The sequence below is a fragment of the Pezoporus occidentalis genome, unplaced genomic scaffold, assembly GCF_034315485.1.
Source record: "Pezoporus occidentalis ecotype Australia unplaced genomic scaffold, CSIRO_AGI_Poc_V1 ctg153, whole genome shotgun sequence".
Taxonomy (NCBI): Eukaryota; Metazoa; Chordata; class Aves; order Psittaciformes; family Psittacidae; genus Pezoporus; species Pezoporus occidentalis.
In genome coordinates, this window is record NW_026913350.1 from 1 (window position 1) to 22,475 (window position 22,475).

The window sequence follows — 22,475 nt, forward strand, 5'->3', positions numbered from 1 at the left end:
AGCCGCTTCCTTCAGCGCGGAGCCCGGCGGGGGGCGTCGGCCCCGGGCACCGGTACCGGGGAGCGGCCGCTCCCTCCCCCACCCCCCCCTCTCCCACCACCCCCACCACACACCCTTCCCCTCCGGTTCACCGCGGTGCCGCCGGGCTTTGCGCGCTGATTGGCTGAGGAGAGAGCGGAGCCGTGCGTCAGAGCGCTGGCGGTGACGCCACGGGGGTGCGTGCGTGACGTCAGCGCGGGGCCGGGGGGCTCGTGGGCGATGTTAACTGGGGGGGGGGGGCGGTGGGGCCGGGGCCGGGCCCTGCCGGGGGGGGGGGGGGGCACGGCACAGGGGTTAATGAGGTACGGGCCTGATTGGGGGGGGGGGGGGGGGGTCGCGGCCGGTCCCGCGGTGTCAGTGCCAAGGGCAGGGGGTGCTGAGGGGGGCACCGAGGGAGCGAGGCCGGGTCCGAGCATCGCCGGGGCCCGGTGTCAGCCCCGGCAGAGGGAAAAGCGGGGCCGGAGCGGGAGGCGGGAGCGGACACGTGTGCGGTTCCCCCCACCCCCCCCACCCCCTCGCCGCGGAACCGCTACGGAGCGGGGCTGTGCCCTGCGCCCCGGGAGCCGTTCCTGCCCTCCGGGCTCCGCTCGGGGCGGAGGTGCTGAGCTCTCTGCTGCCCCGGTCCCTGTCAGCGGAGGCTGCTCTGGGGTTGGAATGCAAGGGTAAAACGCAGGGGGCATGGAGGGGAGGTTGTGCCCAGCGCATGAGCAAGGCTTTGCGCTGTGTGCGCATCCGGAGGTGCTGCCTCGCTCTAGAAGAGGCGGTTTCAGCTTTCCTCGGGTGGAAAAGGAGTTATCCTTAACGCAGGAGCTGGTCCTGGGAAGGGGGACACTGAAACACAAGGATGCTTCCTCAGCACAAGAGCCGTGGGTGGCAGCCGCTGCCGAGAGCAAGCCCTGGCGGATGGCTCCTCAAATCAAAGCGTTGCTGCTCACAAACGGCCCCTGCTTCTCTTTCCCTTCCTTTAGGCTTTTCCAGGCTGAGCCAGGAGGAAGCTCACGATGAAGAACCAAGGCGGTGAGACCAAAGCAGCCCCACGGCCTCCCAGCTCCCCCAGGATGAGCAGCGCTCTGGTGCTGGAGGAGGGTGATGCACCGGAGGCTACGGCACCCCCCGAAGGTGGGGAGGCCCCAGGGCTGGGCCAGGCTTGATTCTGTTCACGTTAATCAAGTGGTTCAAAGCAACCCTGCCATTGTACTGTGATGGCTCCGGGGTAGCAAACAGGGTTCCTTTGGTAACCGGCTGCTGTGAGGCTCATCTGGAGAGGCTTTAGTGCCTCCTGGCTGCTCTTCCCCAAAGCCCGTGCAGCTGGGGACAAGAGGCAGTGCAGGAGGAGGAGGCTGACCCAGCCTCCAGATCTATTGTCACGGAAAACGCCTGGCTCTGGGGATATTGGGAAGGGGTTTCTGGGAGGGAAGGCTCAAACACAACCTGCTTTCCCTCACGGGTGGTGGGGAGGAAGGGGAGTTCCTGCTCTTGACAGATACCAGGGGCTTGGTCGTGCTTCCTGATCGAAGCAGTGGCTGTGGGGGTGCCCCAGCGTTGTCAGGGCAGCTGGCTGGGACGCACCGGAACAAAGCAGCTTATGTGCAGCCTGGAGAGGAGGAGCTGCATGGGGGGACCTCAGAGCAGCTTCCACTGTCTGAGGGGGGCTACAAGGATGCTGGAGAGGGGCTCTTCATCAGGGACTGGAGCGATGGCACAAGGGGTGATGGGTTCAGACTGAAACAGGAAGTTCAGGTTGGAGATAAGGAAGAAGCTCTTCCCTGTGAGGGTGCTGAGGCGCTGGCACAGGGTGCCCAGAGAAGCTGTGGCTGCCCCATCCCTGGCAGTGTTCAAGGCCAGGTTGGACACAGGGCCTTGGAGCAAGCTGCTCTAGTGGAAGGTGTCCCTGCCTGTGGCAGGGGTTGGAGCTGGATGAGCTTTAAGGTCCTTTCCAGCCCAGACCATTCCATGTTGCTGAAGTTCAGCCCCTCGGTGCCATGGGGTGCTCCGGAACCCTTCCCTTTGCCCTGTGCTTATAGAGCCCAGAGGGGCTCTGTAATGGAGGGGAGTCTCATGCTTTGTGTTCCATCTCCCACAGCTCCTCTGGCACAAGAGGACACCAAATCCTCCCGGCCCGCTGTGCGCGACGTCTCCGAGGAGCTGAGCAGGCAGCTCGAGGACATCCTGAACACGTACTGCGTGGATGCCAGGCAGGAGGCGCCGGGGGAGGACGGGGGCCAGAGTGAGCCCCCGGAGCCTGAGGAGCCTGAGAAGGGCCTCAGCGAGTCCCCGAGGAACGGGGACCAGGAGCCGGGCGGCCCCGAGATGAACGGGGAGAAGGAGAGCACCAAAGGGACCGAAGAGTTCCGGCCCGGGGAGGAGTGTGGGGAGCGGGATCAAAAGAAGGCGCAGGAGAAGAAGAAAGCCAAAGGCCTGGGTAAGAGGTTCCCTGCTCTGGTGATGCTCCCGGCCCGAGAGCTTCAGTGGGTCATGGACTTTACACGGCTTCAGTTGCCCTCAGGAGCACCTGGGAATGCTGCAGCATTCTGCATCAGGGAGGCTGTGAACGCTCCATCCCTGGCAGTGTTCAAGGCCAGGCTGGACAGAGCCTTGGGTGACCTGGTTTAGTGTGAGGTGTCCCTGCCCATGGCAGGGGGGTTGGAACTGGATGATCTTAAGGTTCTTTCCAGCCCAAACCAGTCTGTGATTCTATGATCCTGTGTGAGGACACGTACTGAGTGCTGCAAAGGCACTGACTGCTCCTGGGTGCTGCTGCAGCCTCACAGGTCTGTGGTGGTCTCTCCTGCTGGATACAACCCTCTGTAGCCAGCCCAGTGCTGGTTTCCCACTTGGAAAACCAGGTCTCTCCCCAGCTCAGCTGAAATCCGTGGGGCAGAGGCCTGAGAAGGCTCTGGAGATGTAGCTCTGGCCAGGGCAGGGCTGTGAGGCCTGGTTTGTCTCTGCTCTCTTTGCCCTCAGGAGCCAGGCTGCTGTGTGAGTGCTGTTGTTTTAATCGCGTGTCTCCCTCCAGGCAAAGAGATCACTTTGCTGATGCAGACCCTGAACACCCTGAGCACGCCAGAGGAGAAACTTGCAGCCCTGTGCAAGAAATACGCTGAGCTGGTGAGTGCTGCTTCGTTCCAGGCTCTGGGGCTGGGCGAGGACGCTGCAGCCGTGAGGAGGCAGAAGATGCTTGTAGATACTTGGGGTTTGTCTTGATTGTGCAAGGAGCAGTCCAGGAGCACGCGTGCAGCTTTGTAGTGCGTGACCTGGGATCCCTGCACTGCCGGAGATCCAAGCAGTAGAGGAATGATGGTGCTGGGTCCGGGCAGGCAGCGCTGTTTGCAGAAGCCTAAGCAAGGACAGGAGCAGATCTGCTCCTCTCAGAGCACAGGGAGCGTTTCGGTGATCCCCGTGTCCCTCGTTGGGATGCTCTGCTCTGTCTGGCTGCATCTGTGCCCTTTGCTCCCCTGTCGCAGCTGGAGGAGCACCGGAACTCCCAGAAGCAGATGAAGATCTTGCAGAAGAAGCAGACGCAGCTGGTGCAGGAGAAGGACCACCTGCAGAGTGAGCACAGCAAAGCCATCCTGGCCCGCAGCAAGCTGGAGAGCCTGTGCCGCGAGCTCCAGAGGCACAACCGCACCCTCAAGGCAGGTGTCTCCTGGCTGCTGCTTCACCTCAGCCCTTGGATCAGCCGCTCTGGCACGTTTCCCTTCACCCAGAGCCAGGGCAGAGCTTTGGTTCTGCTCTTAAACCATCCCTGCCTGCGGTGCCCAGGTGTTATTTCAGGGTGTGTCACTGGGGAAAGGCCCAAAGTGACTTCCTCATTGATGGAAGCAATGGTGGGAGGCCGGGGGAGCTCTGAGCATCCCAAGTTTGGGCTCAAGCACAGAGGCTGATGCGTCCCTGCCCTCCTCCCGCAGGAGGAAGGTGTCCAGCGTGCACGGGAGGAGGAGGAGAAGCGGAAGGAGGTGACGTCCCACTTCCAGGTGACGCTGAACGACATCCAGCTCCAGATGGAGCAGCACAACGAGAGGAACTCCAAGCTGCGCCAGGAGAACATGGAGCTGGCAGAGAGGCTCAAGAAGCTCATCGAGCAGTATGAGCTGCGGGAGGAGGTGGGAGATGTGGGGCTCGGCTGCATGGGGGGGGGGGTCTGCTGCTGCCAGAGGGGAGAAGGGGGCTCTGGGGTTGCTGCCTGGGCAGCAAGGCCTGGGCTGGGTGTGTTGGTGACCGGGTGGTGCTGTTCCCTTGGCAGCACATCGATAAGGTGTTCAAACACAAGGACCTGCAGCAGCAGCTGGTGGATGCCAAGCTCCAGCAGGCACAGGAAATGCTGAAGGAGGCAGAGGAGAGACACCAGCGGGAGAAGGACTTTGTAAGTCTTAGAGCAGCTCTCTCATGGTTGTGAATGCTTTTGGCCTTGTCCCTCTGGGGTGGTTTGTCCCTGTGGGATCCCCGGTGCAGAGCCCAGTTGGGATCAGGCCATCCCAGGCCTCCTGCATGCCCAGCAAGGACTGATCCCCCCAGAGGATTCCGAAGTGGGGCTGGAGCCCTGCTCTGCTCTTCCAGTGCCTCCAAGCCCGCTCCTGTCTGCAGGCCATGCAGCAGCCAGGTAACTGCTTTTGCTCTTCCCCAGCTGCTGAAGGAAGCTGTGGAATCCCAGAGGATGTGTGAGCTGATGAAGCAACAGGAGACCCATCTCAAGCAGCAGGTGAGATGTTACCTGGTTGATGAGGTGGGAGGTACCTGGACTCTGTGCTCAGCCTCATTGTTGGTTTGGGGTCTTTTTCCTTTCTCCCTAAGCAGGAAACCACCCAAAGTTCCCTCATGTGGGAAGCGCAGGGGCAGGAGTAGGAGTGCTGCTGGGTTTGGTGTTGGGGAGCCTGTGTTGGTGTGGTGTGAGCAGAGAATTCCTGCAGCAATTCAGCCTTCTGGCTTTTCCCAGCGCTGGGAACAGTGCTGGGATCACTGCATCAGACCCAGCCTCTTGCCAAGGCCAGGGGGTGTTTGTGGCACCCCTCAGTCCCAGGATCCTTCCCTAGGAAAGAGTTCTCCCACATTCCCTGCTCCCTGCCGCTGGCAGAGCAGCTCCAGCTCCCAGTTTATCACAAAGTCCACTCAGGAGACCCCAGCTCAGTTGCTGGCAGCCACGGGCCCTGTGCTGGCTGTAACCCTGCCTCTCCCCACAGCTGGCTCTCTACACGGAGAAGTTTGAAGAATTCCAGAACACCCTTTCGAAAAGCAGTGAAGTGTTCACCACGTTTAAGCAGGAGATGGAGAAGGTGAGTACCGCGTCTGCTCCCGGCCAGGCTCCCTGCTTACATCTCCTTGGTGCTACCCGGAGCTGCAGAGCTGCCGCTCTCTGCTGTGGGATTGCTGGTGCTAAAATCAGCCACGAGGTCGCTGGCAGCTTTGCAGCAGGGACGAGCAGCACAGCCCTGTCCCCTGCGCTGTTGGTTGCTGCTCAGTGCTTGGAGCTGGCTGCAGGAGACAGGGAGACGTTTCCCAGGCCCAAGGCTCACACTGGGATCCTGGGTGCCCGTGTGGGATGTCACAGAGCGCAGCGCTCTGCCCGTGCCTTACTTGTCCCCTTTTCATCACCTGTAGATGACGAAGAAGATCAAGAAGCTGGAGAAGGAGACCACGATGTACCGCTCTCGCTGGGAGAGCAGCAACAAGGCGCTGCTGGAGATGGCTGAAGAGGTGAGGAGGCTCCAGCTGGCCCGTGCCCTGCCCGCGGTGCTGGGAGCCCTCTGGCCCATGGTTAGTGCAGAGGTGGGTGGAAGAGCTCAGTCTCTGCAGCAGTTGGCCTCTGGGAGCACAGGAAGAAAGCAGCCGTGATGGCAGCATCAGGTTTGGTGTGGTCTTGGCAGTGCTGGGGTTCATCGGTTGGATTTGATGATCTTAAAGGGCTTTTCCAACCTCATTGATTCCGTGATCCTAGGTTCTTTGGATGCCAAACGTTGGCTCCATCACGAGGATTTCCCCTCCCTTGGGCTCCCCCTGAGGTTTCAGCTCTGCCTTTGTGCTTGAAGGAGCCTGAGCCGCTGCTCTCTTTGCAGAAAACCCTGCGGGACAAAGAGTTAGAGGGGCTGCAGGTGAAAATCCAGCGCCTGGAGAAGCTGTGCCGAGCTCTGCAGACCGAGCGCAACGACCTCAACAAGAAGGTGCAGGACCTGTGTGCCCACGTGCCCCGGGCGGACACCGACCTGAGCGAGCCCCTGAAGGACCCCCCTCGGGACAGCTCGGACGTGGTGGCTCCAGCTGAGGAATGCCTGAACTTGGGAAAGCCAACACAGAGCCCGGATCCTGCGCCCGAGAGCCTGGGAGAACTGAGCATAGGAGCCTTGGGGCAGAGCGGGACTGAGGGAGGCAGCCGGGGCGCTGACTGAGCCTGCTGTGCGCCAGCACAGGTAGGGCGAGGGAGGGCAACGTCAGTGCTTCCATAGACTCCATCTGATGCCCCTCTCCAGGTCTTGGGATGGGCAGGAGAGGCCCTGAGGGGACCTGAGATTTCCTAGCTTAGGTTTTTTGGAGGGTTTTTAAGATTTTATATATATATATATGATATATAAATACATGCAGGGCAGCCATAGGTGAAACCGAGAACGACCCACCCTGCGTGTGCGTGAGTAACTAATATATGGAGCTCAACTGATCGACCCTCTCACTGGGAGACCTTGGCATGGGCAGGCTGCAGCTCCCCAAAAACCTCATGCACCTCAGGAAAAGGGGGTGCCTGGATCTGCCCTGGCCCAGCGGGAACATCTGGATGCAGCAGCGCTCTCACATGGAGTGAAAGGAACCGAGCCAAGCAGGGAGAAACGAAGCATTTCCCAGCACTGATTCTCCCTCCCTCCCTCCCTCCTCCGGGTCGGGAAGGGGCAGGCTCCTGGACTTGCTCCTGGGTTTCCATGCTCTGGCTGGCAGCGAACGAGGCCGTTTCCCCTCCTCTGTGTGGGTTTTGCGTGTGAAACAGGGACAGAATGCAGCAGAGCAGCTGGGGGGGAGGGCCCGGTTCTCCCCAGAGCCCGCCGGTGTCTCAGTAGCCTTATGAATTCACAGTTGCCTCTTTGCTATACGCACACGTGCACAAGTGTATTAAACAGTTAACCCAAAGCTCTCCTTCCCCAGTGTTTTCCACACGGGCGTGCGATCGGGTGTGCGAGGGGAACCGGGGAGCTTCCACCTCAGCCCCTGTACCCCTGCCCCAGCTCCATCCCTCGGTGCCAAGCGGTCGCTCTTGGAGGTCCACGGAGCTGGGGCTCCAGGAGGATAAACCCCGCATCTGCTCCGTGAGACTGCTGCGTAACCTCATCCCCGGGACCGCTGGGGCTGCCGTCAGACCCCCATGGACCCTCAGGCCTGGCCGTGCTGGTGCTGTCGGAGCTCCCCCCTTTCCTTTCCTCCTTTCCTCCTTTGCTCTCTCAGAAGAGCCTCACCCCAGCCTCTGCCCGCAGGGGGAAGCACTGACCCCAAGGACCCTGTTGTGTTGCGCTGTGATGGACAGACTGGAGCCTGCTGCTGGCGCAGGCCTGGGGGAGCTCTTGTTGCCTCAAGGCTTTCTCTTTTCCCTGTTGTTTTGGGAGACCTCAGCTCGCTGGAAACCTCCTCCTGCAGCTCCGCTTCGCGACAGCCTCCTTTCAGCGTTGCCTTCCTTTGGCTGGGAGCTGTTCCTCGCAGTGCAGCAGCTTTGGTTTCTCTCCCAGCACCGGGGCTGCTCTTGCACCTCCGCATCCCCTTTTCCTCCACAGGGACCCCAGGGCTAACAAAGAGCAGAGACGGGGTCTCTGGAGCCTCCGCAGGGCCGCAGCCTTCAGCACCCAATGGAGCGAATGTGGCTTCAGCAGCGCTGCTTCCTCCAGCACAGGCACACGTTGGCCTCTGGAAGGAGCCCCCTGCAAGTGAATGTGGCCCCGGCCTGGAGGGACCGGCCCTTCCCAGCAGCCGGGCTCTGGGCTTCCCTTCCTAAAACCTCTTAGGAAAGCACTGAACCCCTTTTGGTTTCCTTTCCCCGATACAGGACACAGCCCCCCTGCAGGGGCTCCTGTATCCTCGTACCCCATAGAAACCCCCTTGCCCTCACCGCTGCTGCCTCTTGTTTCTTGCTCATCGTGTTGGAGGGGGGGTGTATGAAGATTTGGGCTGTAGGGCACGAAGGGGGGAGGCCGGGAGGGACCCGGGCTTTGGGTTTGTCCCTGGCACCTCCAGCTGGTGTCGGGCTGGGCCCTGGTGCTGGCATCACCCCCGCAGTGATCGCCCGAAGCGGTTCCGTGTGAGCCGGGGGACGGGGCTCGTCCCTGCAGAGCCGGCTCCTGCCATCACAGGGGGGACCCGGGGGCCATGGCCGCATCCTGCCCTCTCCCCAGCGCCACATGGAGCCGGTGCTGAGGCTGGGAGCGGGGCGGCCCCGGGACACGCCGGAGGAAGTTCCCTTTCCCTTTAAATGCAAATCCCAGCCCCGGGCTTGCGGGACGAGTGTCCGGAGGGGCCGCGGCCGGGTGCGCTCCGCAGGCTGGGCCGGCGCCTGGCGCAGGTCAGTCCCGCTGCGTGGCAAAGGGGCTCCCCCATCCCGGTCCTGCGGCCACTGAAGGGCCCGGAGCGGGGCTCGGGGGGTGCCGGGTCCCGGCGGGCTCGGGGCCCCTCTCGCCGCGGGGTCGCTCGGCTCCGGTGCGTGTGGCCGGAATCCTCCTTCCCGTTCGGAAGCTGCCGGCGGCTCCCGGCTGCGGCTGAGCCCCGGGGCTTTGTTCCGCACGCTGGGAGAATGCCATGGGCTGAGGCAGGCGGGTGGCTCCGCTCCGGGCGCTGCTCCCTGCGGGCACCTCGGTAGCGCCAGCTCGGGGCGGACGGGTCCTGCCCGAGGACACCAACGGGAGCCACCAGCAGCCGTGTCTGTCCCACGCAGGGTCCCTGCCCCGCGGCTCCCGTGCCCCCATCGCCATGGAGGAGCGGAGGAGGAAGCGCAGCCCCCGGCCCTGCCTGGCCCAGCCGCTGCCCCCCAGCAGGAGCACGTCCTTGGCGCTGCCGCTGCCAGCCCTGCCCTCGCCCCGCCAGCGCGCCCGGCTCAGGCGGTCAGTGCTGGGGCAGCGGAAGAGCCGGCACCGTGCAGCCCTGCGGGGCGGGCGGCACCAGGGTCTGTGTGCCCGGTACGGGTGACACCGGTGTCTGTGTGCCCGGTACGGGTGACACCGGTGTCTGTGTGCCCAGTGCGGGTGACACCGGTGTCTGTGTGCCCGGTACGGGTGACACCGGTGTCTGTGTGCCCGGTACGGGTGACACCAGGGTCTGTGTGCCCGGTACGGGTGACACCGGTGTCTGTGTGCCCAGTGCGGGTGACACCGGCGTCTGTGTGCCCGGTACAGGTGACACCGGTGTCTGTGTGCCCGGTACAGGTGACACCAGGGTCTGTGTGCCCAATACGGGTGGCACCGGTGTCTCTGCCCGGTACGGGTGGCACCGGTGTCTGTGTGCCCGGTACAGGTGACACCAGGGTCTGTGTGCCCGGTACAGGTGACACCGGTGTCTGTGTGCCTGGTACAGGTGACACCAGGGTCTGTGTGCCCAGTACGGGTGGCACCAGTGTCTGTGTGCCCGGTACGGGTGACACTGGTGTCTGTGCCCAGTGCGGGTGACACCAGTGTCTGTGTGCCCGGTATGGGTGACACCGGTGTCTGTGTGCCCAGTGCGGGTGACACCGGTGTCTGTGTGCCCAGTACAGGTGACACCAGTGTCTGTGTGCCCAGTACAGGTGACACCACTGTCTGTGTGCCTGGTACGGGTGACACCAGTGTCTGTGTGCCCGGTATGGGTGACACCGGTGTCTGTGTGCCCAGTACGGGTGGCACTGGTGTCTGTGTGCCTGGTATGGGTGACACCGGTGTCTGTGTGCCCAGTACGGGTGACACCGGTGTCTGTGTAACCGGTATGGGTGACACCAGTGTCTGTGCCCAGTATGGGTGACACCAGTGTCTGTGCACCTGGTATGGGTGACACCAGTGTCTGTGCACCTGGTATGGGTGACACCAGTCTGTGTACCCGGTGCAGATGACGCCAGTGCCTGTGCACCTGATGCAGGTGACACCAGTGTCTGTTGTTCCCTGTGCAGGACGAGCAAGGAGCGGGTGCGCGGCACGGTGGTGGCGCGGGGGGCCCCGCTGCAGCACAGCTTCCTCACCGACGTGTCCGACGTGTGCGAGATGGAGGGGGGGCTGCTCAGCCTCCTCAGCGACTTCCACTCGGGAAAGCTGCAGGCCTTTGGTGAGGGGCTGGGGCCGGGGGCAGAGCCCGGGGCGGGGGACCGGGGCTGCTGGGCTGTGACGGCTCCGTGCATGGCGCAGGGAAGGAGTGCTCCTTCCAGCAGCTCGAGCACGTGCGGGAGATGCAGGAGAAGCTGGCACGGCTCCACTTCGGCCTCGATGGCTGCGTGGAAGAGCTCCCTGAGGAGCAGAAGAAGGCGGCGGCCGACCGGAACCTGGACCAGTTGCTGGCGCACGTGAGTGTCACCCCCCTGCCCGCTCCTGATGCTGTGGCTGGGGACCCTGCTGGCCCCGGCTGTGCCGCCGGTGCCTTGACCTCTGCCTTTGTCTCCTGCAGCTGGAGGAGCTCAGCAGCTCCATGTATCCTGGGCGATGGTGGTATGGCAGTGGTGGTGGTGGTGGTGGTAGCAGTGGTAATGGTGGCAGTGATGGTGGTGGTAGCAGTGGTAATGCTGGCAGTGATGGTGGTGGCAACAGTGGCCGTGGTGACAGCGGCATTGGTGGCAGCGGTGCTGATGGTGATGGTGGCAATGATGACAGTGGCAAGTGATGGTGGTGGCAGTGGTGGTGGTGGTGGTGATGATGGTGGTGGTGATGATGGTGGTGATGATGGCAGTGGTGATAGCAACTGACGGTGGTGGTGGTAATGGTGACAGTAACAAGGGTGACAATGGTGGCAGGGGTGGTGATGATGATGGTGGTGGCGATGGCGGTGGTGGCACTGGTGACATGATGATGGTGATGATAGCGGCATTGGTGATAGTGATGATGGTGGTGATGGTGGCCTTGGTGACAGTGATGATGGTGGTGATGGTGATGATGGTGGTGATGGTGGCCTTGGTGAAAGTGATGATGGTGGTGATGGTGATGATGGTGGCGATGGTGGCACTGGTGATGGTGATGATGATGGTGACGATGATGGCAATGGTGGCCTTGGTGACAGTGATGATAGCGGCATTGGTGATGGTGATGATGGTGGTGATGGTGGTACTGGTGATGGTGGTGATGGTGATCATGGTGGCGATGGTGGTACTGGTGATGGTGATGGTGACGATGATGGCAATGGTGGCCTTGGTGACGGTGATGATAGCGGCATTGGTGATGGTGATGATGGTGGTGATGGTGGTACTGGTGATGGTGGTGATGGTGATCATGGTGGCGATGGTGGTACTGGTGATGGTGATGGTGACGATGATGGCAATGGTGGCCTTGGTGACGGTGATGATGGTGGCACTGGTGATGGTGGCAGGGCCCCGCGTCCCCCTTGCGCTCTCCCTTGACCCACGCTCAGCCAGAAGCTGCACCTGGCCGAGAGCTCCGACCCCGAGGACTCCGCGGCCTGACCCCGCGCCCGGCCCGGCCCCCGGAGACCCCGCGGCGGGGCCGGCGGCACCGGAGCCACCGCACCAGGACCCCCCCCCGGCCGCCATCTTGGTGCGGCCCACAGCGGCGAGGGGGCGGGGCCTGGCAGTGCCGCGGCCGGATGACGCCATCAGCCGGCGCCTGGGCGCTGGGGCCATGGCGGCTGAGGGGCTGTGGGCGCAGGCGGAGGCAGAGGGATGGCGGCGGCTGCTGCGGGCCGTGACCCGCCTGCAGGTCGGGACCGGGGCCGGGGCCGGGGCCGGGGCCGGGGCCGGGGCCGGGGCCGGGTCTGGGCCTGGGCCTGGGGGGGAAACAGCCGCGGGGGAGCGTGGCTGAGGGGGCGCCCGTGGGGGGCACGTCAGGGAGAAGAGGGGGCCACAGCTGGGTGGGAGCACAGCTGGGTGGGGGCACAGCTGGGTGGGAGCATAGCTGGGTGGGGGCACAGCTGGACGTGGGCACAGCTGGATGGGGGCACAGAGGGATGGGGGCACAGCTGGGTGGGGGCACAGATGGATGGGAGCACAGCTGGATGGGGCACAGCTGGATGGGGACAGGGGCACGGCTGGATGGGGGCACGGCTGGATGGGGTTGGCAGGGGCCGTGAATCAGGCGCTGCCTCATTAAAAGCTGCCGTGGTTCCAGACCCGTCTGCTCCTTGCGCGCCGGGCTGGGTGCTGTGGGTGGCTGTGGGGCCACTGAAGGGCTTCGGGTCTCTGTGGCAGGGGTGGGGGGGTTGTGACCGGCCCCACGGGCACCCTCGGCCTGTTCCCGCAGGCCTGTGTCAGGGGTTACCTGGTGCGGAAGCGGTTTCAGAGCCTGCGGGCAGCGTTCGAGGAGGTGGTTTTGGAGATCGAAGGAGACCTGAGCCAGCTGCAGTGGAGGGGACGGCTCCTGCCCCGGCCTGTCTTCATCCCCGAGGTCTGTGTGCCGGCCCGGGCTGAGCTAATGCAGCCCCTCCGAGGGGGGGGCGGTAGGGGGGCAGCCGTGCAGATGGTGCTTCTGCAGCAGGAACCTGTAGTCCTACCACACAAACCCAGTGGTTACTTAGTGCTGCCTGGAAGAGTCTCCCTGGCTTGTGCCCAGAGGATTTCTACCCCCGGGTGAAGCTCAGCCTCCAGTCAGGCAGTGCAGGTGATTCCGTGGGTCTCCCATCTCCTGTGGCCATGCACTGCAGCAGCTGAGCCCTGCTCTGCAGGGGTCTGGGCACATCTGGAAGGAAAGCCCTTTAAAGAGTTCCAGCCCGGAGCACGTCAGTGTCCCAGCACTGCTGATGGTGGTGCACAGAGCCCCTGGCTCACAGCAGGGCCACCGTGCAGGTCGTTGTCTCTTCCATATGTATCAGTCTCTTGCACGTCGCCCCTTTAGGAGCCAGCACAAGGGAAGTGTTTAAATCTACGTGAGGCTGCACCAGGTGACAAAGCCAGCACAGAAAAACCACAGGAGGAGCTGGATGCTTCTGAGCCAGAGCAGGACCGGGGCTGCAGCAGCATGAATCCTACAGCCCAGCTGCTGAGTGAGAAGGAGCTGAGCCCCACGGGTGCAGGAGATGCAGTGACCCCCCTGAATCTCGAGGCTGATGCTGATGAGCACCCTGAAAAGGGGTGCAGTCCCCCAGCTGGGAGCAAGGACTGGCAGAACGACAGCAACGTGTCCTCTGGCCTGGAGGCAGAGTCCCTTGGAGCCTACCTGGGTAAGAGCCAGGAGCTGTGATCTCTTGCATGGGCTCAGGGACCTGCTGGTGAGCACCAGCAGCAAGGTAGAGAACCCAAAACCTTGGAAATACCTTGGAGAAGCTGGAGCAGCTCAGTGCAGGGGAGGCAGCAGTGGGAGCCTTTGTTCTGCTAATGGGTTATTCGTCCATTTCTTGGCAGAAATTCCACTTGTGGACATAAAGGAACTTCCTCGGACTCGCTCTGGTCTCCAGTCCTACCGAAACCACTTGGTCATGGAGCTGCTGTGGTTGGAACAAGCTATTGTCAGCCGTAAAAACGTAAGGCCCTACCCTTTCTAACGCAGTGGGGCAGAGTGGTAGGGCTGGGGTTGAGTTGGGCTGGAAGATGCCAGCACCCTTCAGTTTTCCTTCTCTAGGGGAAAAGAAGCCCAAAAGGAATGACAAAGGGGAACAAGAGGTGGCTGGATCTGGTTACAGGCTTTGCTCCTTGCCTGCTGCAGGGCTGTTGCTGCTTTAACCACCCTGTTTGTCCAATGCAGTGCTCTGAACCCAGGCACTGGGTGGCTTTGCACTGCTTGAAAGGGGGCACTTGTGCATCTTCTGGCCAAGTGCCGCGATCCTGCTGGCTGATGTGCAAGGGGGGCTGCCTTCCTCCTCAGAGACCTCTGGGATTGAATCATGAATGCTTGGTTTTCTTTCTCTTGCAGTTCTTGACGTTGAAGCAGAGGCTGGGGACTCCTGGAGGAGGGCAGTCCTGAGCATAAGGGGCACTTGTATTGGTGTGGAGAAGCTGCAGAGCTGCAGCACCGGCGTTGTGACGTGGCCCTCGTGGACAGCAGCAGCTGTGGGGAACTCCAGCTTTCTGGGTTGACGTGTGCCACTTCAGGTGAATGCTGCAAGAAAGCCTTTTGTTTCTTTTAAATGGGACTATTTGGCCAAAGCAGGGGTTAGACATCACTGGGAAGCCTGGAGGTGGTTGTGTGGCCTGGAGGGGGTCTCAGTGAGACCTCCTTCTGCAAGAACCTTATTTCTGTTGGCTAGGCTGGATGGTCCTAGGGGCAAAACAAGCTTAGGAGGGCTGCTGCTTAGAGAAGGCTCTTTCTGACCAGCTCATTGCTTGTGGTGGAACTAAAATGCCTGAAGGCAGAAGGTGCTTCCAACCTGCAGGAACAAGCTCTTCTGTGCTGACCTGTGTGTGATTCATACCAGTGTCTGAGCTGTCTATTTGAGGTGGCTGCACATCAAATCTGACCTTCAGGACATGAGGCTTGGTTCCCAACTCGCGTATGGATGGCCATTGTAGCATCTCTCTGTGTGGCAGAGTGACCTGGACTGCTGCTTGAGGGGGCAAGTAAGGACCTGTGGGGTTTGGAGCTTTGTTCCTCTAGTCCAGGAGCATTCAGGGCCCCTCAGAAAGGGACTTTTCATGTGGTGCTGTGGTTCTTTACCACAAGTCTACTGTGGAAATGCTCTGCATTCCTGCTGCCTGAGCAGTCACTCTTGCCATGTGGTGGATGAATCCTTCTGGTCCTGAATGAAGCCGATTTATTTGTGAATAAAAAGCTTTCCTGATGTTCGTCTCTGTCGATTCCAGGCTGGCTCCTGCCTTCTCCTGGGCAGAGCCAAGTGAGTCCATGGTCCATTTCAAGGCACAGCATCCTGTTCAGTGCAAAGGGTGGAGCATCCGCTGAGATGTGTATATTTGATGCAGGCAGCACAGAAACCCATCACACTTCTCATGCAGGTAGCAAGTGATGGCAAAGGGGTGACAGCATCTGGATAGTGCTGCTGTGGATGAGACGTGAGCTGCTGCCATCAAGATATTGGTGCTTACTGTGCCTCCGGGCTTGCTAATCATAGAATCACAGAGTGGTTTGGGTTGAAGGGACCTTAAAGCTCCTCCAAGCTCCAACCCCTGCCACAGGCAAGGACACCTTCCACTGCAGCAGCTTGCTCCAAGCCCCTGTGTCCAACCTGGCCTTGAACATTGCCAGGGATGGGGCAGCCACAGCTTCTCTGTTCATCTGAGCCTGGTGGCCACAGTGCCTGGTGAGGGAGCTCCCAGTGTTGGGTGTCTGAGCGTTCAAGGGCCGTTTGGTTCCTGGTTTTCAAATCGAAAGCTGCTCTTCGGGTTGTTTGCTGTGGCCTCCAGGCGGCCCCACAACTTCCTCCAGCTGGGCCTGCATCCATGGAGACAGGCACTCACACCAGGCAGCGCTGGGAAGGGACAGTGGAGCCTGAGGGTGGCTGATCCGAGGGTCTGGGCTCAGTGGAGCTCTTCTCCACTCCCTACACTGCTCTGTGTGTGGGCAGCAGGGCTTCTGCTTGACCCCTGCGAGATGAGCTCCCGTGGCTTAGCCCTGGCACCTCCAGCCAAGAGCGTGCTTGTGTATCGCAACGGTGACCCCTTCTTCCCCGGGAGGAGGTTCGTGGTGAACCAGCGGCGGTTCCTGACCTTGGAAGCCTTCCTGAACGAGGTGACCAAGAGCATCGATGCACCCGTGGCCGTGAGGAACCTCTACACCCCCCGGCACGGCAGCTGCGTGGCGGGGCTGGGGGACCTGCAGGACGGGTGCCAGTACGTGGCTGCGGGCTTCGAGAGGTTCAAAAAGCTCGAGTGAGTGGAGGGGGTTTGGTGAGCAGCTTCCATGGCCTCGGTGGGGAGTGGATTGGGGGGTGAACAAAAAGCTGAGGGAAGAGGGGGACAAAGCAAATGAGAAGCAGAGACAGGTTAATGTCTGGAAACTATTAGACATAGAATCATGGAATCAAGCAGGTTGGAAAAGCCCTTTAAGCTCATCCAGTCCAACCATTCCCAGCACTGCCAAGGCCACCACTAACCCATGGCACTGAGGCCTCGTCTCCACGCTGTGTGAACACTTGCAGGGACGGTGACTGCAGCCCTGCCCTGGGCAGCCTGTTCCAATGCCTGAGCACCCTCTGGGGAAGGAATTGTTCCTCAGCTCCATCCAAACCTCCCCTGGTGCAGCTCAAGGCCACATATTCCAGGTCAAAAAGAAAATGCAAATATTCCTGATAACATTTGGTTCTCAGGAAGAAAGGGACGCTTGTGTTCCCTGGCAGGATGTTGGGCTGGGTGCTGCTGAGCCTCCAGCACCCTGTGGTGTGTGGGAGGTTCTGCAGCCACCCTCTATCCATGAACAAATGCTTCTGCTTTGCTTTCATGGAAGTTTCTGTTTTCCAGTCCTGCGCAATGTGGGGCTGGTTTGGCTTCTCCTGAAATCGAGCGTTCAGGTTTTGTGACATCCCCTGGGAGGATGTGTCTGTGTGTGAGGTGAATTTGACTCCCTGATGTGTTTTGTTGGGGGGGTGCTCCAGTCTGCATCAGCACCTGGCAGCCCTTGGAGCCTTCATCCAGCACAACCTCCTGGGTGCTGTATTTGGCTGGGAATTTCTTCAATGTAGAGGCCTTTAATTTAGGTGGAAGTTCTGGGACACCATGAGCTGAGGCACCTGGGGAATGGGGACAGAAGGGGCCCAAATAAGTGCCCGTGCACCAAGGCAGAGCAGTCGGGCGTTTCCTTGCTGTGTGTTGCAGCTGGTGGTGTTGTCTTCTTCTCACAGCTATTTAAATCATGGAAGGAAGGAGCTCCGTGGAATGAAGCACAACAAGGGTCTGCAGGTGAGTCCTGGAGGTGATGGGTGTGGAGGAGCGGGGAGCTGTGAGCTGTGGGGCATTGATGAAACTGAAGTTGAGGTTTAAGGCTGTGAGGTGCCCACTGAGATCAGGTGGAAGTGCCACAGGAATCAGCAGGATGTGTGAGACAGCACAGGGGCTGCTGCTGCATCCCTTCATCCCCCTTAGGGGAAGGATCTGTGCTCCTCACGCTCAGTTCTGTGCTGAGCCTCACCAGCCTTGCTGTTGCTGGCAACAGACTCCTCCTAGCAGCAGCAGGGCTGGAGATGTCCCAGGGCCAGCAGATCCTGATGGAGAAAAGGGAACAGCCCCGGGAGGCTCCGTGCCAGGACTGTGGCTGTTCTCGTGCACTGAACTCTCTCTCTAGTTCCACACTGCAGCTCCCTGGAAGTCGCGACGGCAGAAGGACACCCGCCCGCCCTGCACCATACAGTGAGTGCCTCAGGGTCTTCTCCTTGGAGGGTCTCTGGGAATGTTTTTGGAGGAGGTAATTGCTCTGTGAGATCCTGGGAATGCTGCCCCATAGGGACAATTCCCAGCTTCTACCAGAAGTAGTTGTTTACCCAGGCATCAGTGGCTGCCTTTCCCCTCTCCCCATCTTCCACAGCTGCGGGAATACCGGCTCATCGCCCGCTCCGGGTTGTTTCTTCCACAGTGTTTTCCGGAATGGGGATTTGCTGAGCCCTCCTTTCCCTCTGCCAGTCTCTAACAGCGCCCTGCTGCACTGGGATTCACTCTTGGCCACGGTGGCAGAGAAAGCCGCCCTGCACAGCGGAGCTGTCAGTAGGTTCGTGTCCGGATAGGGCTCTGCTGGCTCCTCTTTCCTTTCATTCAGAACATAAGCAGCTCTGGTTCAGCAGGGGCTGGGAGCTCAGCCAGCCACTTCCAGTCTGCTTTTGCAAACTCCTTTGATTTTCATGTTTTCCCTTTCCCACCTTTACAGCAGAGATAACCCCAGTGCTTAGTGAGGAGGGCTGATGGTGCTGGTGGTCTGGTGAGAAAATAAGCAAACAGTAAAGCATGGGATAAAAAGGAGTTTATGTCTAGAGGGATGGGCTTTTATCCAACACACAGAGCCTACTGAGACAAGGAGGCACAGAAGTACAAAATGTAGTAAGTTCTAAGTAATGTTAAGTTTGATGGCTTTGTAATGGAAAATAACTGCGGTGCTTGGAGGTAGTTGACATAGTTTCAGGGCCTCAGTACAAAAGGTGTGAGAAAAGCAGAATAGAAGGACAGGACCTGGGATGGGGAGTATCCCGGACTAGCAGATGTCCAGGATGAGAGCAGTTAAACTAAGTGATAAGTAGAAGGGCAGGATGATTGCGATGTCTGTAATGTTAATTAAGCTTGTTGGGAAAAGTAAACGACCCTTAAAGACCACCACATTTTTGTATGCATCCTGGAAACCTTTTGGAAAATGATATAATATACTCAGTAACCATATAAGGATGACCTGTATAGCAATTCGGGGACACACGTTAGGAGGAGCTATCCCCTGTGTCTCCCGGCGCCGCAATAAAGAATACCTGCTTGTCAACTTGAAACTCTGCTGGTGAGTTTGTTCCTGGAGTTTCCTCCGAATCACTACCTTCCCCTCATACGTCTGTTTACTGACACCCAAAGGAAAAGCTGAGATCTCCTGCATCCCATTGGTCACTGGGTGTAGTATTTCTGTGTACTTCCTTGGAGTAAGATGAACAATGATTGATCCTCTGCCTTGTCTCATCCCTGTTTACCACTTGGCACTTGTTTGCTTCCATGCTGAGGGGTTGCTCCGGGTCTTGTCTCAGCTCTGAACCCTTTGCTGTCTCTTCCTTGAGGCTCTGCAGGCTGGATGGAACCTGGGTGTCTGGTGGAGAGGAGCTGGTGGATGGCGGATACTACGTGGCAGTGGGAAATGAGGAGTACCAGAAACTGCCTTACTTTGAGCTGCTGGTGCCCCAGGATCCTGCCAGGAGGACACTGTGGTACGTAGACTGCAGCTGAGTGGCTTAAAGAATCCTCTCTGTGGTCTTCAGCTAAGGCCATCCCTTTTGCGTCTCTTCTGTCCAGTGCTGTCTGCTGCAGGGCTTGAGTTTTGCTTCATGTGCTGGAAGTTTAGGAACAAATAATGTGTTTGTAAAGCTCTCAGTGTGGGGGCACTGAAAAGCATCAGCCCATGAGGCCAGGCACTGAATCTGCTGCTTTGTTACAGGAACCACCCAAATAACGGGCGCAAAAGGCACCACCGGAGGGTGAGTGGCTCAGCTGGCGTGGAACTGTGTGTGCTACCATCACTGTTGTTGCTGCACTATTCCTCCACAAGCAGTGGATGTGTTCAGTGATCTCCATTCCCAATTACCATGGCTACAGTACCCTTGCTTGCACCATTCCCAAAGGAATGGGGCTAGAGACACATTATATTGGAGGTGATTCATGGTTCTGCCTAGGAAGGCTCTTTGGATGAATTAGAACTTCAAAGGAAAACGACTCCTTTGAACTTAAAGGAGAGAAAGCTCTGGTAAAGAATGAGCTGATGGTTCCTCGGGGGAGCCTGCTGTGCTGAGTTTGCTCTAGAGGCTGGGCAGCATTTCGCAGTGGTTGGGCACTGTCAGCCTTTCCCCCTGGACCACACTGCTGTTGATATTTGAGTGTCACAGCTCTCCTTTGCAGTGGGACAGAATCATTAGGGGTTAACTAAACTACCTCTGAATGAAGTGTAGAGACCCAAGTTTACATACCAAAGCCATAAAACTGGAAAGGGAATCCCAGAATTTAATCCCAGGATCTTTCTGTAATAGTGAGGTGTGACATTAATTTGTTTCTCAGCACAAAAAGGCACAGGCTACAGGCACATCACAAGAGGCTGTGGCAAGGAAAAGGGATGCCAGTGACTCTGAGGATGACAAGCACCAAACGATGCTGCCCCTGGCAGGAAAGAGCTTGGAGGAGTTGGCAGAAGAAGTGTGATGGGAGAAGAGGTACATTCAGGTACACCTCTACCTGCACAGCTGCAGTAACAGGAGCATGTGAATCCCAGATTCCTGGAGTACCATGGCCTGGCCAGGCGTTCTGATGGATTCACAAACTCTCCCAAAATCAAACATCCTCATCATCTGGGCTTGAGAAGCACAGTACCAGTGAGGATCGCACCAGATGCACAATATTGTTAAATGATGAAGATCTTTCCCCTTTTCTGCTGCTTATCTGAACCCTAATTCAGCTGGTTTGGATCTGAACTTGGGAAGGAAGAATTACTAAATAGAATACAGGCTTTTTACACTTTTCTCTGCCAGGAACTTTGTTCTGTGTCAGATACTTCTTATAATGAGATGTCATTGCATCACCATCCCTCTGCTTTGGAATGCTTGGATGGTGTTTGCAGCAATCAAACCCATTCCCCAAAACTGTATATATATTTCTGTGAACTTGTTTTGGGAGCAGCTGCCTGATTTCAGAGGAGTCATGGTAATAAAATGCTCTTGGATTGACTCTCCTTGTGCAAAGGGTTCTGTATTTCCCTCCCTAGTGCTTTTGATTACAGAAGCCACTTGCACAAGCTTGGCCACAAAACCAGGGAGTTCTTAAATAGATTTCTTCTATATACAATTCAATTGGTCCATGTTCAACAGCTTATTAATCATTTATTACCCCTCCAGTGATGAACAAGACGATTCAATCCTCCTTGCCTTGAAACACCCCCAGGTAAGAAACTCCTTGACTCAAGATATTAACCAGGGTGTCCTTGCAACATGCCTGGTCCACCCCAGTTCTCAGGGAATACACTCTGTGCTTTGACAGTTTTTGACACCTGTGTATTAAAATAGAGCTTCCTGGGTCTGCTGCTGAGCCAGAAGCCCCCCTTCAGCCACCAGGTTGAACATCTTCCTCTGCTTCTCACTGCAGCTTGCTCATGAACCAGCCGTGATTCCGAGGGGGGTGAGCAGCATTCCTCCTGCAGCCCCTGCGGAAACTTTGGCCTGAAGAATCCAAACCTACCAGGGAGGGTCACGATTCCTCAGTCCCAGGATAAGTGACAGCTTGTTTGGGGTGGTACCGTGGGGACTGACCCAGAAGACGCTGCCTATTGCCTCCTGACCCACAGGGCACGTGTGATGCTCCAGTCGTGGTCCTCCTGATGATCCCTACGCATGTCCCTGCTTTCTGTGTTACCGGAGAGGCTCCTGTTGTGCTGTTTAATTCCACCATCTACTGGTCGTTGCTGGGGATGACACCGAGCAGGCACTACCGGGCAAGGCCAGAGGCCAAGAGCCGCCGCAGGACCACACATCTTCCTAAACCCACCTCTTGCTCCTCCGTTATGTGACATCCTCCGCAGGATCTGCCCAAAGCCCTTCGTGACCCGGGGTTACAGACGGGACCGCTTTGCACTTTGGTGAAAACCTGATCACTTTCTCAGCACAAGCGTGTTAATCCTGCCCAAGGAAACTGAAGGGGCTGTCCCCCAGACACGAGGGGAATGTGCTGCTGTGTGGAGGTGGGGACGGACCTCACTCGTGAAATTTTCTGCCCCTGGTCCTATTGTTCCTCAATGCAGAGCTGCTCCAGCGTTTCCATGGCCTCCTCTGGCCTTGCTCCATGTCCCTCTTGCGCTGTTGTCCAGAGCTGGATCAGGGCTGCAGGGGGGGATGTCTCCCCATAGCACAGCAGAGGGGCAGGATCCCCTTCCTGAGCTGCTGCTCATGCTATGGGGGTGCACCCAGCACACGGGGGGGCTCTGGGCTCAAGAGCCAGCTCATGGGGAGCTTCTCATTGAGCAATACCCCAAGTCCTTCTCAGGTTGCTCTCACCGTGTTGATACCGGGGGTTACCCCCCCCCCAGCTGCAGGACCATGCATTCCTTTCCAGTGCTGACTGGGCAGGGGGAGGCTTCTGGTGCATTCAGTTTCTTGGTTTAATTTTATTTCCAAATGATATAGTGTTCTGTATCAGGTCATAGAACAGCACTGGAAAGGGCCTTAAAGCTCCTCCAGCTCCAACCCCTGCCACAGGCAGGGACCCCTTCCACTGGAGCAGCTTGCTCCAAGCCCCTGTGTCCAACCTGGCCTTGAACACTGACAGGGATGGGGCAGCCACAGCTTCTCTGGGCACCCTGTGCCAGCGCCTCAGCACCCTCCCAGGGAAGAGCTTCTGCCTAAGAGCTCAAGCCATTCCCCTTGGCCTGTCCCTACAGGCCCTGGTCCAAAGCCCCTCTCCAGCTTTCCTGGAGCCCCTTTATGTTGTTGCCCCAGAGCTGGATCAGGGCTGCAGGGGGGGCTCTCCCCATAGCGCAGCAGAGGGGCAGGATCCCCTCCCTGAGCTGCTGCTCATGCTCTGGGGGTGCAGCCCAGCACACGGGGGGGTTCTGGGCTCAAGCTCACACTGAAGCCGGGTCATGGGGAGCTTCTCATTGCCCAGCACCCCAAGTGCTCCTCCTCAGGCTGCTCTCACCGTGTTGGTACCGGGAGTTACCCCCCCCCCTCCCCGTACCTCAGCACCGGAGCCCCCCTGAGGGGCG

The 22,475-nt window shown here is 59.0% G+C and overlaps 4 protein-coding genes across 5 annotated transcripts; all 4 read left to right on the forward strand.

The window, feature by feature from the left end:
* The first annotated feature begins 99 nt into the window (after positions 1-99).
* TXLNA (taxilin alpha) lies at positions 100-7,146 on the forward strand. The gene is made up of 11 exons (XM_062611373.1): positions 100-215; positions 1,008-1,158; positions 2,123-2,461; positions 3,056-3,147; positions 3,504-3,674; positions 3,948-4,142; positions 4,283-4,402; positions 4,664-4,738; positions 5,217-5,309; positions 5,635-5,730; positions 6,090-7,146. The coding sequence occupies exons 2-11, from the start codon at positions 1,041-1,043 to the stop codon at positions 6,417-6,419; spliced, it is 1,629 nt and encodes a 542-aa protein (XP_062467357.1). The 5' UTR covers positions 100-215; positions 1,008-1,040; the 3' UTR covers positions 6,420-7,146.
* A 1,294-nt stretch (positions 7,147-8,440) lies between these two features.
* Positions 8,441-11,666, forward strand: CCDC28B (coiled-coil domain containing 28B). The gene is made up of 6 exons (XM_062611377.1): positions 8,441-8,563; positions 8,933-9,098; positions 10,133-10,284; positions 10,365-10,519; positions 10,621-10,643; positions 11,575-11,666. Exons 2-6 carry the CDS (start codon positions 8,968-8,970, stop codon positions 11,624-11,626), a joined length of 513 nt encoding a protein of 170 aa, XP_062467361.1. The 5' UTR covers positions 8,441-8,563; positions 8,933-8,967; the 3' UTR covers positions 11,627-11,666.
* Positions 11,667-11,673: 7 nt separating this feature from the next.
* IQCC (IQ motif containing C) lies at positions 11,674-14,889 on the forward strand. Its single transcript, XM_062611376.1, has 5 exons — positions 11,674-11,879; positions 12,420-12,563; positions 13,011-13,335; positions 13,517-13,635; positions 14,025-14,889. The coding sequence occupies exons 1-5, from the start codon at positions 11,802-11,804 to the stop codon at positions 14,073-14,075; spliced, it is 717 nt and encodes a 238-aa protein (XP_062467360.1). The 5' UTR covers positions 11,674-11,801; the 3' UTR covers positions 14,076-14,889.
* Positions 14,890-15,251: 362 nt separating this feature from the next.
* Positions 15,252-20,369, forward strand: DCDC2B (doublecortin domain containing 2B). Of its 2 annotated transcripts, XM_062611374.1 has the most exons (7): positions 15,258-15,934; positions 16,903-16,960; positions 17,343-17,407; positions 17,631-17,762; positions 18,799-18,945; positions 19,173-19,212; positions 19,787-20,369. In XM_062611374.1, the coding sequence occupies exons 1-7, from the start codon at positions 15,657-15,659 to the stop codon at positions 19,925-19,927; spliced, it is 861 nt and encodes a 286-aa protein (XP_062467358.1). In that variant the 5' UTR covers positions 15,258-15,656; the 3' UTR covers positions 19,928-20,369. The 2 variants fall into 2 exon arrangements, with proteins under 2 accessions (XP_062467359.1, XP_062467358.1); XM_062611375.1 differs by lacking the exon at positions 17,631-17,762 and having other exon boundaries at positions 15,252-15,934.
* Positions 20,370-22,475: the final 2,106 nt, after the last annotated feature.